The 13576-nt window shown below is 36.5% G+C and overlaps 2 protein-coding genes and 1 long non-coding RNA gene across 4 annotated transcripts; all 3 read right to left on the bottom strand.

The window, feature by feature from the left end:
* Positions 1-797: 797 nt before the first annotated feature.
* On the bottom strand, positions 798-2603 carry LOC125189858. The gene is made up of 4 exons (XM_048087087.1): positions 2511-2603; positions 2137-2381; positions 1165-1502; positions 798-874 (listed from the first exon to the last, which is right to left on the bottom strand). Exons 1-4 carry the CDS (start codon positions 2601-2603, stop codon positions 798-800), a joined length of 753 nt encoding a protein of 250 aa, XP_047943044.1.
* A 6115-nt stretch (positions 2604-8718) lies between these two features.
* On the bottom strand, positions 8719-11178 carry LOC125188041 (actin-11-like). 2 transcript variants are annotated; one of them, XM_048084775.1, is made up of 5 exons: positions 11117-11178; positions 10344-10421; positions 9863-10256; positions 9165-9778; positions 8719-9093 (listed from the first exon to the last, which is right to left on the bottom strand). In XM_048084775.1, the coding sequence occupies exons 2-5, from the start codon at positions 10401-10403 to the stop codon at positions 9028-9030; spliced, it is 1134 nt and encodes a 377-aa protein (XP_047940732.1). In that variant the 5' UTR covers positions 10404-10421; positions 11117-11178; the 3' UTR covers positions 8719-9027. The 2 variants fall into 2 exon arrangements, with proteins under 2 accessions (XP_047940732.1, XP_047940733.1); XM_048084776.1 differs by having other exon boundaries at positions 10344-10415; positions 11117-11174.
* Positions 11179-13036: 1858 nt separating this feature from the next.
* LOC125190495 lies at positions 13037-13576 on the bottom strand. The gene is made up of 2 exons (XR_007170929.1): positions 13439-13576; positions 13037-13359 (listed from the first exon to the last, which is right to left on the bottom strand). It is a non-coding gene; the product is annotated as an uncharacterized LOC125190495 (long non-coding RNA).

Raw genomic sequence — 13576 nt, 5'->3', positions numbered from 1 at the left:
TAACACACAATCCAAGACAACACAAAACCCTAACCCTAGGAGGCAAATCGGCGCCTCCCTCTTCTCTCTCACTTGTCTCGATTTTCGTGCCTAGCACGTGGGAGAATTAGGGTTTTGATTATTGTTCTTGATCTATCCTAATTCATAGGATTAGATCTAGACAATTTGGTGTTTGTATTGGTTTTCCCTAGATCCATTCAAAGTTATTTAATTGATTATCTAAGATCCGCCCACACGGATGGAGAATCAAGGACAAGAGAATAGTACGGAAGATTCGTGGTCGATAAACCAAGGATCTCCGGGTGGTGCAGCTAGCAACGTCAATCCAATGATGGATTATGAGGTAACAATCGAATCTACATCGAATATGCATGATTATGTGTTTATTTGATGTTATATCTATAGATCTATGAATATTGCATGAAATTGGAGTTGAATGCATAATCACCTAAATAGATCCGGTCAAGGACCTGTTTGGTTTCCGTGTCTTCCGCTGCGGTAGTCCCAACAAGACCCTCCCACTGCGACGCGGCACTACAACATTTGGAGTAGTAGTTGAAATTTCTGGAATTGTTGTTACACTAGGTAGTTGTTCTTGGTTAATGGAACTTGTGACTGAAGTTAGCTCTTCAAGAGCTATCTCACTGCTGGACCTATGATTCACCACAAAGTCTTCCTCTAAGAATGTGGCATGTGTGCTCACAATTACTTTCTTATCACGGAGACTATAGAATTCATAAGCTTTCGATCCTCTAGGGTAACCTATAAACACACATACCTTCGTCCTAGATTCCAGCTTAGTTGGATCCTTTTCCAATACATGAGCCGGACACCCCCACACTCTGAGATGTTCCAGATTGGGCTTTCGCCCAGTCTACAACTCATATGGGATAGTAGGAACTGATTTAGAAGGTAAGTTGTCTAATATATAACTTTTTGATAGCAAGGCATGTCCCCAAAACGAAATTGGTAACCATGCATAACTTATCATTGATCGGACCAAGTTTAACAAAGTCCTATTCCTTCTTTCAGCTACGTCATTCTGCTGGGGTGTGTCCAGCGCAGTCATTTGGGATTGAATTCCCGACGCTGATAAGTAGTCCAAAAACTCGGCACTTAGGTACTCGCCTCCGCGATCAGATCGCAAGCATTTGATACTCTTACCATGACGCGTCTCTACCTTAGCCTTAAACTTCTTGAACTTGTCAAAAGTTTCAGACTTGTAGCGCATCAAATAGACGTATCCAATTTTCGAGAAGTCATCAATGAAGGTGATGAAGTATCGAAAACCGCTCCTTGCCTCAGTTGACATTCGTCCACACACAACAGTATGAACGAGCTCAAGTACTTCCTTGGCCCTATTACCCTTTGACATAAAAGGTCTCTTAGTCATCTTGCCTTCTAAACAGGATTCACATTTTGAAAACGGCTCCTTCTCAAGACCTTTAATAAGATCTTGATCAACCATAGCATGAATCCTTCTTTCGTTGGCATGACCAAGTCTAAGGTGCCATAAGTACGTTTCGTTCATTGAAATTGAAGGTTCTTTTCTTTTCTTTGAAACTTTCGATGTAGCATTGAGTTCTGATTTACGTTGATTAAATTGTGTAGAAGTGATTGTGTACAGATTGTTTTCCATGATACCACGACAGATATAAGAACCATCTTTCTTAATAACGCAATTGTTATTAAAAGAAATCGAATATCCATCAAAAGACAATTTAGAAACTGAAATTAATTTTTTTCTAAAAGTAGGTATCAACAAAACATTCTTCAAAATCAAAAATCTATCACTACTAAAACGTAAATAAATGCCTCCCACTGCAACGGCCGCCACTTTAGTAGCGTCGCCCAGCTGGACTTCGATCTCACGATCATGTAATCATCTTGTCACCTGCATTGTGTCTTCATACGCGACGTCGTTCTTTGGACCTTTCCGCTGCAGTTAGTTAAGAGAGAATTATAAACTCTCAACATCGTAACTCTGATTCATTTTGATGAAATGCTATTGTCATTTAAATCCTTGTAATCGAATACTTGGATCCAATCTTATGATATTGTTTGACTTTTCAAAGTGCAAGTTCTATTTCCATTTCTTCCATATTTCTTTAAATCCTTTCATAAGTCGCGGTTTACCCGCTTTCGCTATCCTTAGCAAAATGCGGTCGTGACAAGAGATTAGGTGCCAAACTCAGCATAGCTATCTTAGCCTGAACCATGAGGTCCTCCGCCGACTGAAGCTCAGTCAGCAGCTCAGCCAAAGTGTAATCCCGCTTGTTCATCTCAAAGTTGAGCTTGAACTGCTGGAAGCTAGGGGGAAGACTTTGAAGGATTATAGTAATCTGGGACTCGGGATCAATCGTCCCTCCCAAAACCTCAATCTGATTGAGGTGGCTCATCATCTCGAGGACATGTTGCCTCACAGATGTGCCTTCCTTCATTGTCTTCGTCATGATACTCCGAAAAGCTTGAGACTTAGCCGTTCGATTCTGAGTACCAAAAAGATTTACAAGATTTTGCATAATCTCGGCGGCAGTCGCCATGGCAGAATGTTGATGCTTGAGTACTGAAGATATAGATGCCAACATGTAGCACTTAGCCATCTCATTCGCCTTATGCCACCGTTTATGCGCATTCTGAACTCCCACCGCTGCGTTAGCCGCGGGAACTGGAGGCTGTGGAGTAGTGAGCACAAACTTGTACTCTTCTGTTGTGAGAACGATATCCAAATTTTTGTTTCCATTCTATGTAATTTTGGCCTTCGAGTTTGTTTTCTTTGAGTATTGCAGAAAGAGGATTAAAAGACATCTTGACGAATTTTATTGCACTGCAAACAGAAAAATTTACTATTTGTCACAAACTTATGTAAGGAAATTGAGTAGATTAACCATAAAACTTTTCAAAATCTTACAACAGCAAAATTAAAAATTTGTACCCTCCAAAGGAGGTTATAATACGCATTAAAATTTGGCAATTTTACTGGTCACAACACCGACGAATAGTCCAGAGACCACAAAATGGCATGGCCGCCTAATGTTGCCTAAGCACGACCATCAGATTTAGCATTACAGAATTTTATTTCTACAACACACTCCCATGACAATGTTCATGTGCTGATAATAAAATCAAGCTATCTCTTAAATTCTGATTATACTCTGTAGCTATACTCTTTGTTGATTATTCTGTTTCATTAACATGATTTTTTTGTGTTATGTTGGTGAATTATACTCTGTTGACATAAATGCACTGTTGATATTTAAATTGATGTTCTGTTGACATAAATGCAAATCTGTTGGCATGATGTATGTTATCTGTTAAATATTCTATGTAGCTATACTCTTTGATGACATTTTGTTGATATACAAAATAGTTTTATGCAAAATGAACCCTCCCATGTCTGAACAGCCCCTGCTGTGGTGTTTGTTGGTGGAGGAAGGGGTTATGGATAGTGTTGAGAGTCCATGATAGGATGTCTGATGTATGTTACCTGTTAAATATTCTATGTAGCTATACTCTTTGTTGACATTTTGTTGATATACAAAATAGTTGTATGCAAAATGCAACCTCCCCTGTCTGAACAACCTCTGCTGTGGTGTTTGTTGGTGGAGGAAGGTGTTATGGATAGGGTTGAGAGTCCATGATATAATGTCTGAGATGTTGGTGCTGGTGTGGGTCAATTAAGATATGCTAGTTGACATTATCTGTTTCAGTTTGTTTACATATTTTCCCATTATGTTGTAGGATTTGTTATTCCAATTTATGATTGCTTGCTTATGCAATTTGCATAATTTGAGAGATGAATCTGATTGGATTGCAGTTATCATGATAATTCATTTGCAACTTCTAAGGCTCTGCATATAGCTAATAAGATCAACTCTTCATCAACATTCCATGTATTGGAAGCCTTTTTCCACCATCAGGTACATTGTGAATCTCCTACATCGGTTCTTGATCTTATAATTCATGAAATCTTGTGTGTGGTTCTTTTTTTTCAAGCGCGGTTGTGTAGTATAAAGCTCGAATTACTTAGTTGAAGATTGCAATGCTGCATAACATGCTAATTGCACTTGAGATTGATTGATTGATTGAAAATTAAAACAGGAACTGTTTTATGGGAAGGTGACATTTAACAAGTCTAAAGCAGCTGTGAGGGAGCGTATAGTGGACTTCGCAGCAAAGGCCCTTGGATCGTTGTCGTATTGTTCTGCAGTCAAATCCGGCTTCAACGACATGAATTATATGTAAAACATTGTTGTTGACATGAATTATATGTAAAACGTTGTTGTTGACATGATTTATATGTAAAACGTTGTTGTTGACATAAATAATATAGGTCGTTGACATGAAAATATTCGTTGTTGACATTAATTATTTGTAAAATGTTGTTGTTGACATAATAGTTGACATAAATAACGTTTGTTGTTGACATCGTGGTTCCCATAAATAAAATTTGTTGTTGACATCATAGTTGACATAAATAATGTTCGCTGTTGACATTGTAGTTGACATAATGTCTCCGTAGTTGACATCGCGAAAATGACAATTATGCCCCCTAGTTGACATAATGTTTGAGTAGTTGACATTGCGCGAAAATTGTGAATGAGTGGCTGAAAATTGTTGACATTTGGTTATAAGTTGTTGACATTTTAATACAAGTTGTCAGACTTGCCTCCGTGCTACTCGCTGATGAGGGCGTCCAGGCTGCCCCAGTCCTGCCTGGAGGGGTAATTACAATTACAATTCATGTTTTTAAGGTTAATTACAATTAAAAATCATGTCAACTATATATACTAGTCATGCCAACAACTAATATAATTATGTCAACTATGGTGCATATCGTGTCAACGGTACATACAAGTCATGTCAACTACGGTACATATCGTGTCAACTACACGTACAAACCATGTCAACTATGTTACACACTATGTCAACTACACGTACAAGCCATGTCAACTATACATAGAAACCATGTCAACAACAATTATAAGTCATGTCATCTACACGTACAAGCCATGTCTACAACAATCAGAGTTGTTTTTTAGTTGTTAACATATACTAAAAGTTATTGACATTATCTTATTAGTTGTTGATATTTGATTTTGCTCTCTAATGACATCTATCTTATAATTTTCTTTATTAATTATAATATTTGTTTTCTGAGTTGTTGACACTTTATACAAGCTGTTGACATTTGGTTATAGGTTGTTGACATTTCAATACAATTTGTTGAACTGATTAACATTTGATATAACTGCTAAGTTCAAAATTCAGAATCCACAATAATAGTTTTAAAACCCATCCAACTATATAATTTAAGATTACTAACACATGGAGATGTAGTCATATAATTTAAGATTACTTAAACATATAATTTAATTATGCTCAATTATAATTCATGTTTTTAAGGTTAGTTACAGTTAAAAATCATGTCAACTATATATACTAGTCATGTCAACAACTAATATAATTATGTCAACTATGGTGCATATCGTGTCAACGGCACATACAAGTCATGTCAACTACGGTACATATCGTGTCAACTACACGTACAAGCCATGTCAACTATGTTACATACTATGTCAACTACACATAGAACCATGTTAACAACAATTATAAGTCATGTCAACAACAATTATAAGTCATGTCAACTACACATAGAACCATGTCAACAACAATTATAAGCCATGTCAACTACACATAGAAACCATGTCAACAACAATTATAAGTCATGTCAACAACACGTACAAATCATGTCGACAACAATTATAACCAAATGTCAACTACACTTTCAAGCCATGTCAACAAAAATTCAGTCATTTTATAAAAACAATATACTATTTAATCTTAGTTATAGTTATTTTATTTTAACAATATTCTCTTCTTTCTCTTTCCCTTTCTCCTGTTGTTTTTCTTTGTTCCTTTCAACTTGTGCGTCATCCATTGGGCCTGCAGCTGGTGGTGAGATAGGAGAGGCTGATTCATTGGCTCACCCCTTTAGGATCATAACCTGGCGATGTAGGGATATTTTCTCTGTTTCTTTCTTCTGCATACTGCTTGTAAATTAGTTCTACAATGTTAGTATATAAACTGTAGGAGTAATCTAATGTCAACTCAGAGAAACATATGTAAACAAAATGATGTACTTACTTCATCAAAGAAATGTCCAAATTTAAAAGTTGGAAATTCAGTCAAATCTTCAAGAACTTCCTTTTCTTTTTCAGCAATAACTATTGATTCAGATATTGTTTTCCAGTGATCAAAAGTATCAGGCTTGTCTTGAAGGAACGTCTTGGACAAATGAAGAAACTTGTCGGCCACAGATTCAAGTGGAGTCGTTTGGCTTCCAAGTGCAGATCTAGCCATATCACACACCAATCCAAATAAAAAATTAGATTTGATGTGTGAGGGAGCTTCTTTAAGGACCTTGACAAGATTGATCTTCCCGTAATTCATGTGATTAATGGTTTTCACTACATTCTGTATGAATTCTTTTGGGAGTAGGTTTTGGGAAGACCCAACACCACTGTCATCAACATCAGGCATTTGTTGTTGAGGCACTTGTTCTTCCTCAATGGACCCAACTTCACCGCCAACGACTGCCTTTCTCTCCACCACAATATCATCTCCCGTCTCCTCCCCCATTACATCCTCTGGTCCAAAACATACAGTATATATATATGTACCACATCATTCATTCATTCATTCATTTATTCATTCAGAAAAACGCTTCATATTTTGGAACGGAGTGGAGCCACGGCTGTGCCTCACCGAATCACACATCATCAAAGAGCTTCTGTCCAAATACAGCAGCCTCTCCGTGAAATCCTGGCTCCAGCAGCAGGGCTCCAAGCATTTCACCGGCCGCGGCCTCTTGATGGCTAACGGCAACGACTGGTACCACCAGCGCCATATCAACAGTCAACAATCAATTAGTGAAATCGATCCTGTTTATAATGTGAATATAACTATGTCAACAGTCATTCAAACAAGCATACACTATGTCAATATCTTGTTTATAATGCACAGTCTAATTAGTGAAATTGATCCTGTTTATAATGTGAATATAACTATGTCAACAGCCATTCAAACAAACATACACTATGTCAACAATATACAATATCATGTTAACAGATGTATACTTTTATAGCTATGTCAATAGCTATTGAATAAAATGTCAATAATCTTAAAAATTTAAACAAATCCTTAACTGGAAGGTGATGCTTGATGTTCTCTGATGTTCAATTGCGCTTCTTCAATTGCTAATCAACAAAAAAATCATCAGAAATTGAATTCATAAGAAAACTGATTATTCTAGTATTAATCACATCAAAATCATACTACTAATGAAATCGAATAAGGAAAATCCCCCCAAAATCAAGGAAAATCAGAGAAATCATCCACAATTCCACATCAATGTCGCAACCAGATCGGCCCCAAATTCTGGGAGGTAAATTGCGACGAATTTATTTTTGTCAAATTTAGCAGGAATGTCAAATTCTCAATCATCCACAACTTCCGATTCTACCATCGCTAATCAACAAAAAAAATTAGCAGGAATCGAATTCATAAAAAACGAAATCCAGATGTGTTTTAATACACCAAAATCGAAGCAATATACTTAAAATTTGAATCAATTTCTTAACCTGAAGAAGTCGCTTCAACCGTCGCCGATTTGGAATGCCTATTCTCTTCGATCGCTGCTTCAGCCAATTCAGCTTCAATCGATGTTTCAACCGATTCTTTTCGATTTTGCTCTTCTATCGTCATTGTAGAAAACTCTGTTTGAATGTTTACGGTTTGAATTTTGAAGATCAGCGAGATTTTGCAGATTTTGAAGGGGTTCGAATTGTATGAATTGTATGAAGATTTGAAGATTTTTCAGCAGAGAGGTTTTAAGAAATTGGATTGAAATACGTTTTTATGTTTTAAGTTTTTTAATTAATGAAATTACAATTATACCCCCTTGTTGACATAATGTGGTATTTGTTGACATTTTGTTAATCTTGTGGATTAGTGGCCCATATTGCATCTCATTTCTCAATTTAGCTAAATAATCTCAACCTAACAAGACCCTTCCTGGATCCGCCATTGGTTAAAAATATGGAAAATAATATGTTTCGCAATTATTAAAATTCTCATGTTTGGTGAAATTATATGAAAATAAAAAAAGGAAACTGATTCAGAAAACATGGAAAGCTACGTAGTAATTTAAGGATTCTTTTTCATCCCTTAAACCCAATGATTAAATTTTAAAAACGGTTATCTTTCGATCATCTCTCTTTCTCTCTCTCTCCATATCCATATGTATCAATACTAGAATCGTACTCCCTCTCCCTCTGTTCCATTCATGTGATACATTTTTTTTCGCACGTATTTTTGAAAAATTATAATAAATACATAATTAAAATGGAAAGAAAGTACAATAATAGAGAAAATAATGTAGAGAGTGCGAAAAAGAAATGTGTCACATGAAATGAGACGGGGAAAAATATAACTATATTGTCGCTTTTTTATGTTAAGTTTGATATTTAGTTTCTTGTATATATGAATTATTCATTGTTAAAAATTCCATGGTTTTCTATTTTAAAATTCGAAAACTATAGTTTTAATATCCTATCATGTTTCCAAATGCAATAATATCATCAATCATATTCTCTTAATCATTTTTCGAGGAATCATAAATCCATAAATTATAATCTTAGAAATCACAATCCTAGAAATCATAATGCTAATAATTATTTTTCTTAACAACTATACTTTCCAGCCAAACAAACATAAAAGAAAATTTTGGCTGACGCTAAAATATACGAAGAGAATTGAAGTACAAAAGAAACTATGTCCAAAAACTTCTTATCAAGGATAATACGAACATTTCAAGAAATAAAAAACCTGGCCTCTCAAGTTCATCGATTCAAAATTAGAACCAGCAAAAATACAAGAGAAAAAAAAAATCAAAGTTATAACTAGTGTGGTGTGACCTGCACTTCCAGCCGTTATGTAAGAAAAAAAAACCATGCATCCATATGTTTAGAAGCACTTCCTATGCACAATTGATGGACCAGACTCATCATATTCAGCCTTTGCAATCCACATCTGCAACGAAGACCACATATAAATTTCGACTAGATTACAAAAAAACAAGTGTTTAAAGATGTGCAGCTAACCTGTTGGAAAGTGCTGAGGGATGCCAAGATGGAGCCTCCAATCCAGACACTGTATTTCCTTTCGGGAGGCGCAACGACCTTGATCTTCATGCTACTTGGAGCGAGGGCCGTGATTTCCTTGCTCATTCTGTCAGCAATACCGGTGAACATGGTTGTACCACCACTGAGTACTATGTTTCCATACAAGTCCTTCCTAATATCCACATCACACTTCATGATGGAGTTGTATGTGGTCTCGTGGACACCAGCAGCTTCCATGCCTATCAGTGCGGGCTGGAAGAGGACCTCAGGGCACCTGAAGCGCTCGTTTCCAATGGTGATCACCTGCCCATCAGGCAACTCAAAGCTCTTCTCCACGGAAGAGCTAGTCTTTGCAGTGTCGAGCTCCTGCTCGTAATCCAGGGCAATGTAAGACAACTTTTCCTTCATGTCTCTCACAATTTCACGCTCTGCTGAGGTGGTAAAAGAGTAACCGCGCTCAGTGAGAATTTTCATCAGGTATTCAGTAAGGTCACGCCCAGCCAAATCGAGACGAAGAATGGCATGTGGTAGTGAGTACCCCTCATAGATGGGGACAGTGTGACTGACACCATCACCAGAATCCAGCACAATACCTTCACAAGAAAGATAACAAAATTCTATATGTTATCAACATTTATATCAATTTACATACTGATTAGTTGATACAAGATGCTCACCAGTAGTGCGACCACTGGCATACAGAGACAGAACAGCCTGAATGGCGACATACATAGCAGGAGCGTTAAATGTCTCGAACATAATCTGAGTCATCTTCTCTCTGTTAGCCTTAGGGTTGAGTGGAGCCTCAGTCAGGAGAACAGGGTGCTCCTCAGGGGCAACACGTAGCTCGTTATAGAACGTGTGATGCCAGATCTTCTCCATATCGTCCCAGTTGTTCACAATGCCATGCTCAATCGGGTACTTGAGAGTTAAAATACCTCTCTTCGACTGAGCCTCATCGCCCACATATGCATCTTTCTGGCCCATGCCCACCATCACACCGGTATGACGGGGCCGACCAACAATGCTAGGAAACACAGCTCGTGGGGCATCATCTCCAGCAAATCCAGCCTAAGCCACAAAATGATTTAAACAATCAGATCAAATCAAAGGCCAGAAAGCAGACTACAAACAACAAATTTATGATAAATAATATACCTTGACCATTCCAGTTCCATTGTCGCAGACGAGTGGCTGAATGTCCTCTCCATCTGCCATTTTGCACTAGTTCTAATACTAAGAAAGTAGCTTCAATTAGCACAATCTGTGATTCATAAATCGTATAATGTGTTTATCCGCAATTTAAAATTATTCCAGGATCCTGTTTTCAACTGATATGAGGAATTTTTTTCATTTCCCACTAAAATACAGAACCAACCTTATGAGCAGCCATCATTAATGCAACAATGATAATAAAAGACACTGGTTTGTTTTGGTCATTGAAAACATAAACAAAGGTATTTTTGGCAATTGAAACAAATAAACAGGACTAAATAACATAGCAACGTCAATAATGTGGATTATACAAACAATGAAAATATCATTTCCAACTAAAAACATTCAATTCCTGTGCATATGAGAATTGAAAAGGAGATTTGTATCATCCATGACGATCGTCCAATATAAATTCACGAATAAACTTCATCAGTTAATAATTAAAACTAAATCCAACGCCTATTGCATATTTCCTATTGGTAACTTATAAATATCCTTGATCAGAACTCGAATTTAATGCGTTTCATAAACAAAAAAAAAAGCAAAGGATTCACAAAATACATGTCTCGAAATTAATAACTCTAAGCATGCAGATCCGATACATCGAATTGAAAAAAAAGAGAAAAAGGAGTACCACCAAATCCAAATGATTAGGAAGAGAAAGAATGCATGAGACGAGGCGATCGAAATGAAAATCTAATGAAAGCGAAACGTACCTTCGGAAATGCAGGAATTGCAGAGAAAGAGAGAGTCGCGCGATGAATTAGTTGCTCGTTCAGTGTTGGAAGAGAGAGAGAAGGAAGTTGAGGAATTATATGAAGCGAATGCGGAAATGTGGGACGTTGGATTAAAACAGTCTAGATCTACGGTTAAGCTGACACGTTGTGGGCCACGCATATTTTGTTATATTCCAATTAATATTTCTTTTAATATAGTACGAGTACTTAGAGATGCCTGAGGTTTTCGGTTCCGGCGGTTAACCGCGGAACCGGAACCGCTATATTTTGAACCGTGGGCTGGTTCCGATTTTAAATTTTACGAACCGAAACCGTGCCGAAACCGTCGGTTCTGGACGGTTCCAAACCGGAACAGTAAAAAACGGTCGAAACCCCGTGTAACCGAGCCGGAACCGCGAAAAACCGCCGAAAACCGGTGGTTCGGAACTGTGAAAAACCACTGGAAAACCGGCGGTTCCAAACCGGAACCGTGAAATAGCCTCACGGTTTGGTTCCGGTTCCACATTTCCCGAAACCGGAACCGGTGGTTTACGAACCATGGGCATGTCTACGGGTACTACATATTCCAAAGAAATTAAAATGTTACTTGTATCGACTTTCTTACTATTAATCCCTCCGTAGTAATTTGACGCAGTAGTTGAAAATAAGTAGGCTAAGTAGGTGACCGAAATAAGTAGTCTTGAATTAAAAGCAAATTGTAGAGTACTGCATTTATTTATAAGTAATTAGTGTTAACCCACATGCAATGCACGACGGTATATTTTTTTTATCATACCGTTTTAAATTATTAATTGATTAAACTAAATAAAAAAATAACATAATTATATAATATTTCAGAATAGAAAAATATATTATATAATAATAATTCAATAAATATGCTTCTCAATTCATTTTACACCTAAAGACATAAATTAAACATATTTGAAATGGAATCAAGACAAACACAATTATTTAGACAACGATGAAGAGACTATAAGTGTTGACACTTTTGAAAAATATGTTTAAAACAATCCTTCATATTTCTCTACTAAAAATAATGTAAATCACACTTTTAACACAATAATAAATCGATAACTCATATGACCATAAAAAAATTCAAATGATAAACTACACAAAAACATGACAGTAATTGGTTGAATTAACACTATTATATGAATGAATAATGATAGTCCTTTTCCTTTTGAACGTTGAAACGTTTATCTTTATTTATTGCACTTTTAGACGCGGCTTGTTGGTACATGAAACATCTATACTATTTTTTACGTTACTGTACAATTCTCAATACTGCAAATTTTCTTTTTGTAAAAATATACTTAATATAATATATATTTTTACTCTGCATGATCACCTATAGATAAGATAATTAGATTCTTTATATAAATTCAGTTCTATCCCTGAACAATTAATGCTAAATCCTAATTTCAACAATATTATTATTAGTAAACCAAAATTTGGTAGTAGACTATTTTATTATTTGAAAATTGTTTGATCAACTCGATTTTGATAGATTTAATTATCTCACTACAAATATACTCCCTCTGTCCCATTAAAAATGCAACGTTTTCCTTTTTTGGTTGTCCCATTAAAAATGAAACGTTTCCTTAAATGGAAACAACTCTATCTCTACTTTTTCATCTCTCTTACTTTACTCTCTCTTCATTAACTCACAAAACAACACTACATAAAATCCCGTGCCGATTCTCAAATATTGCATTTTAAGTGGGACGGAGGGAGTACATATGTAATACCCGCACCTTTATTATCTTTTCGTTATGTTCATGTCGAACTAGAGATTTATTTCTCTCTTGTTTTCGTTGTGATATGGAGTTCATTACATTTCGTTAATGCTTAACGTCGTAATTTGTAAAATAAAGATTTAAAGATAATTGGATGAACAAAGAAAACAAAACAATGTATATATATAATAGAAATAAATGAAAGTGTACAAGGATATGAAGATGTATATCCCAAGACCCGGACTAAGGGTGTTCGAAAACATAGGACATTAACCTATATGATCATCACATATATGAAATTGTTGAAGAAAATACGGGATACTATATTATTACGAAGGAATGCTACTGGGCCTCGTTCCACCAGCCCAACCTTCGAGAAACCACGCCCCTATCCGCACAGCCGTCGAGCCAGGCAGCGAACACGAAGGCCCGAGGCAGCGAGCCTTCTCGGACAGCAGCTTGACAGCCGAGGACTTGCAGATTCTCCTGCAAAGTAAAAACAAATATTAGTTCTAAGAGAACAAAGGAAATTAATGAAAGCTTCAATTGTGGGAAAGGAGACAACCCTTTTTTTTTGCTAGAGGACCAAGACTTACCCAAAAGGGTAAGCCAATGTCTGCCTTCCACCCTTTTCCAGCGGCCTCTGCAACTCCACCTTGTACCACTATGAAACCAAACAGAAATCATTAATTTGGGAGTACTT

This window comes from Salvia hispanica, chromosome 5, assembly GCF_023119035.1.
Source record: "Salvia hispanica cultivar TCC Black 2014 chromosome 5, UniMelb_Shisp_WGS_1.0, whole genome shotgun sequence".
NCBI lineage: Eukaryota > Viridiplantae > Streptophyta > Magnoliopsida > Lamiales > Lamiaceae > Salvia > Salvia hispanica.
Note: the sequence above shows the minus strand (reverse complement) of the source record. Positions and strands in the feature narration are given on the sequence as shown.

Bases quoted from the DNA above. Each gene is read 5' to 3' on its own strand.
- LOC125189858 (XM_048087087.1), bottom strand. From the start codon at position 2,603: ATGGCTAAGTGCTACATGTTGGCATCTATATCTTCAGTACTCAAGCAT. The intron at 2,382-2,510 runs GTAAATCTTTTT...CACCTCAATCAG, and splicing joins CCGAGATTATGCAAAATCTT to ATTGAGGTTTTGGGAGGGAC. The intron at 1,503-2,136 runs GTAAACCGCGAC...ATGGCACCTTAG, and splicing joins GCTAAGGATAGCGAAAGCGG to ACTTGGTCATGCCAACGAAA.
- LOC125188041 (XM_048084775.1), bottom strand. From the start codon at position 10,403: ATGGCAGATGGAGAGGACATTCAGCCACTCGTCTGCGACAATGGAACT. The intron at 10,257-10,343 runs GTATATTATTTA...TTTGTGGCTTAG, and splicing joins ATGGAACTGGAATGGTCAAG to GCTGGATTTGCTGGAGATGA. The intron at 9,094-9,164 runs GTTAGCTGCACA...TCTTCGTTGCAG, and splicing joins CCCTCAGCACTTTCCAACAG to ATGTGGATTGCAAAGGCTGA.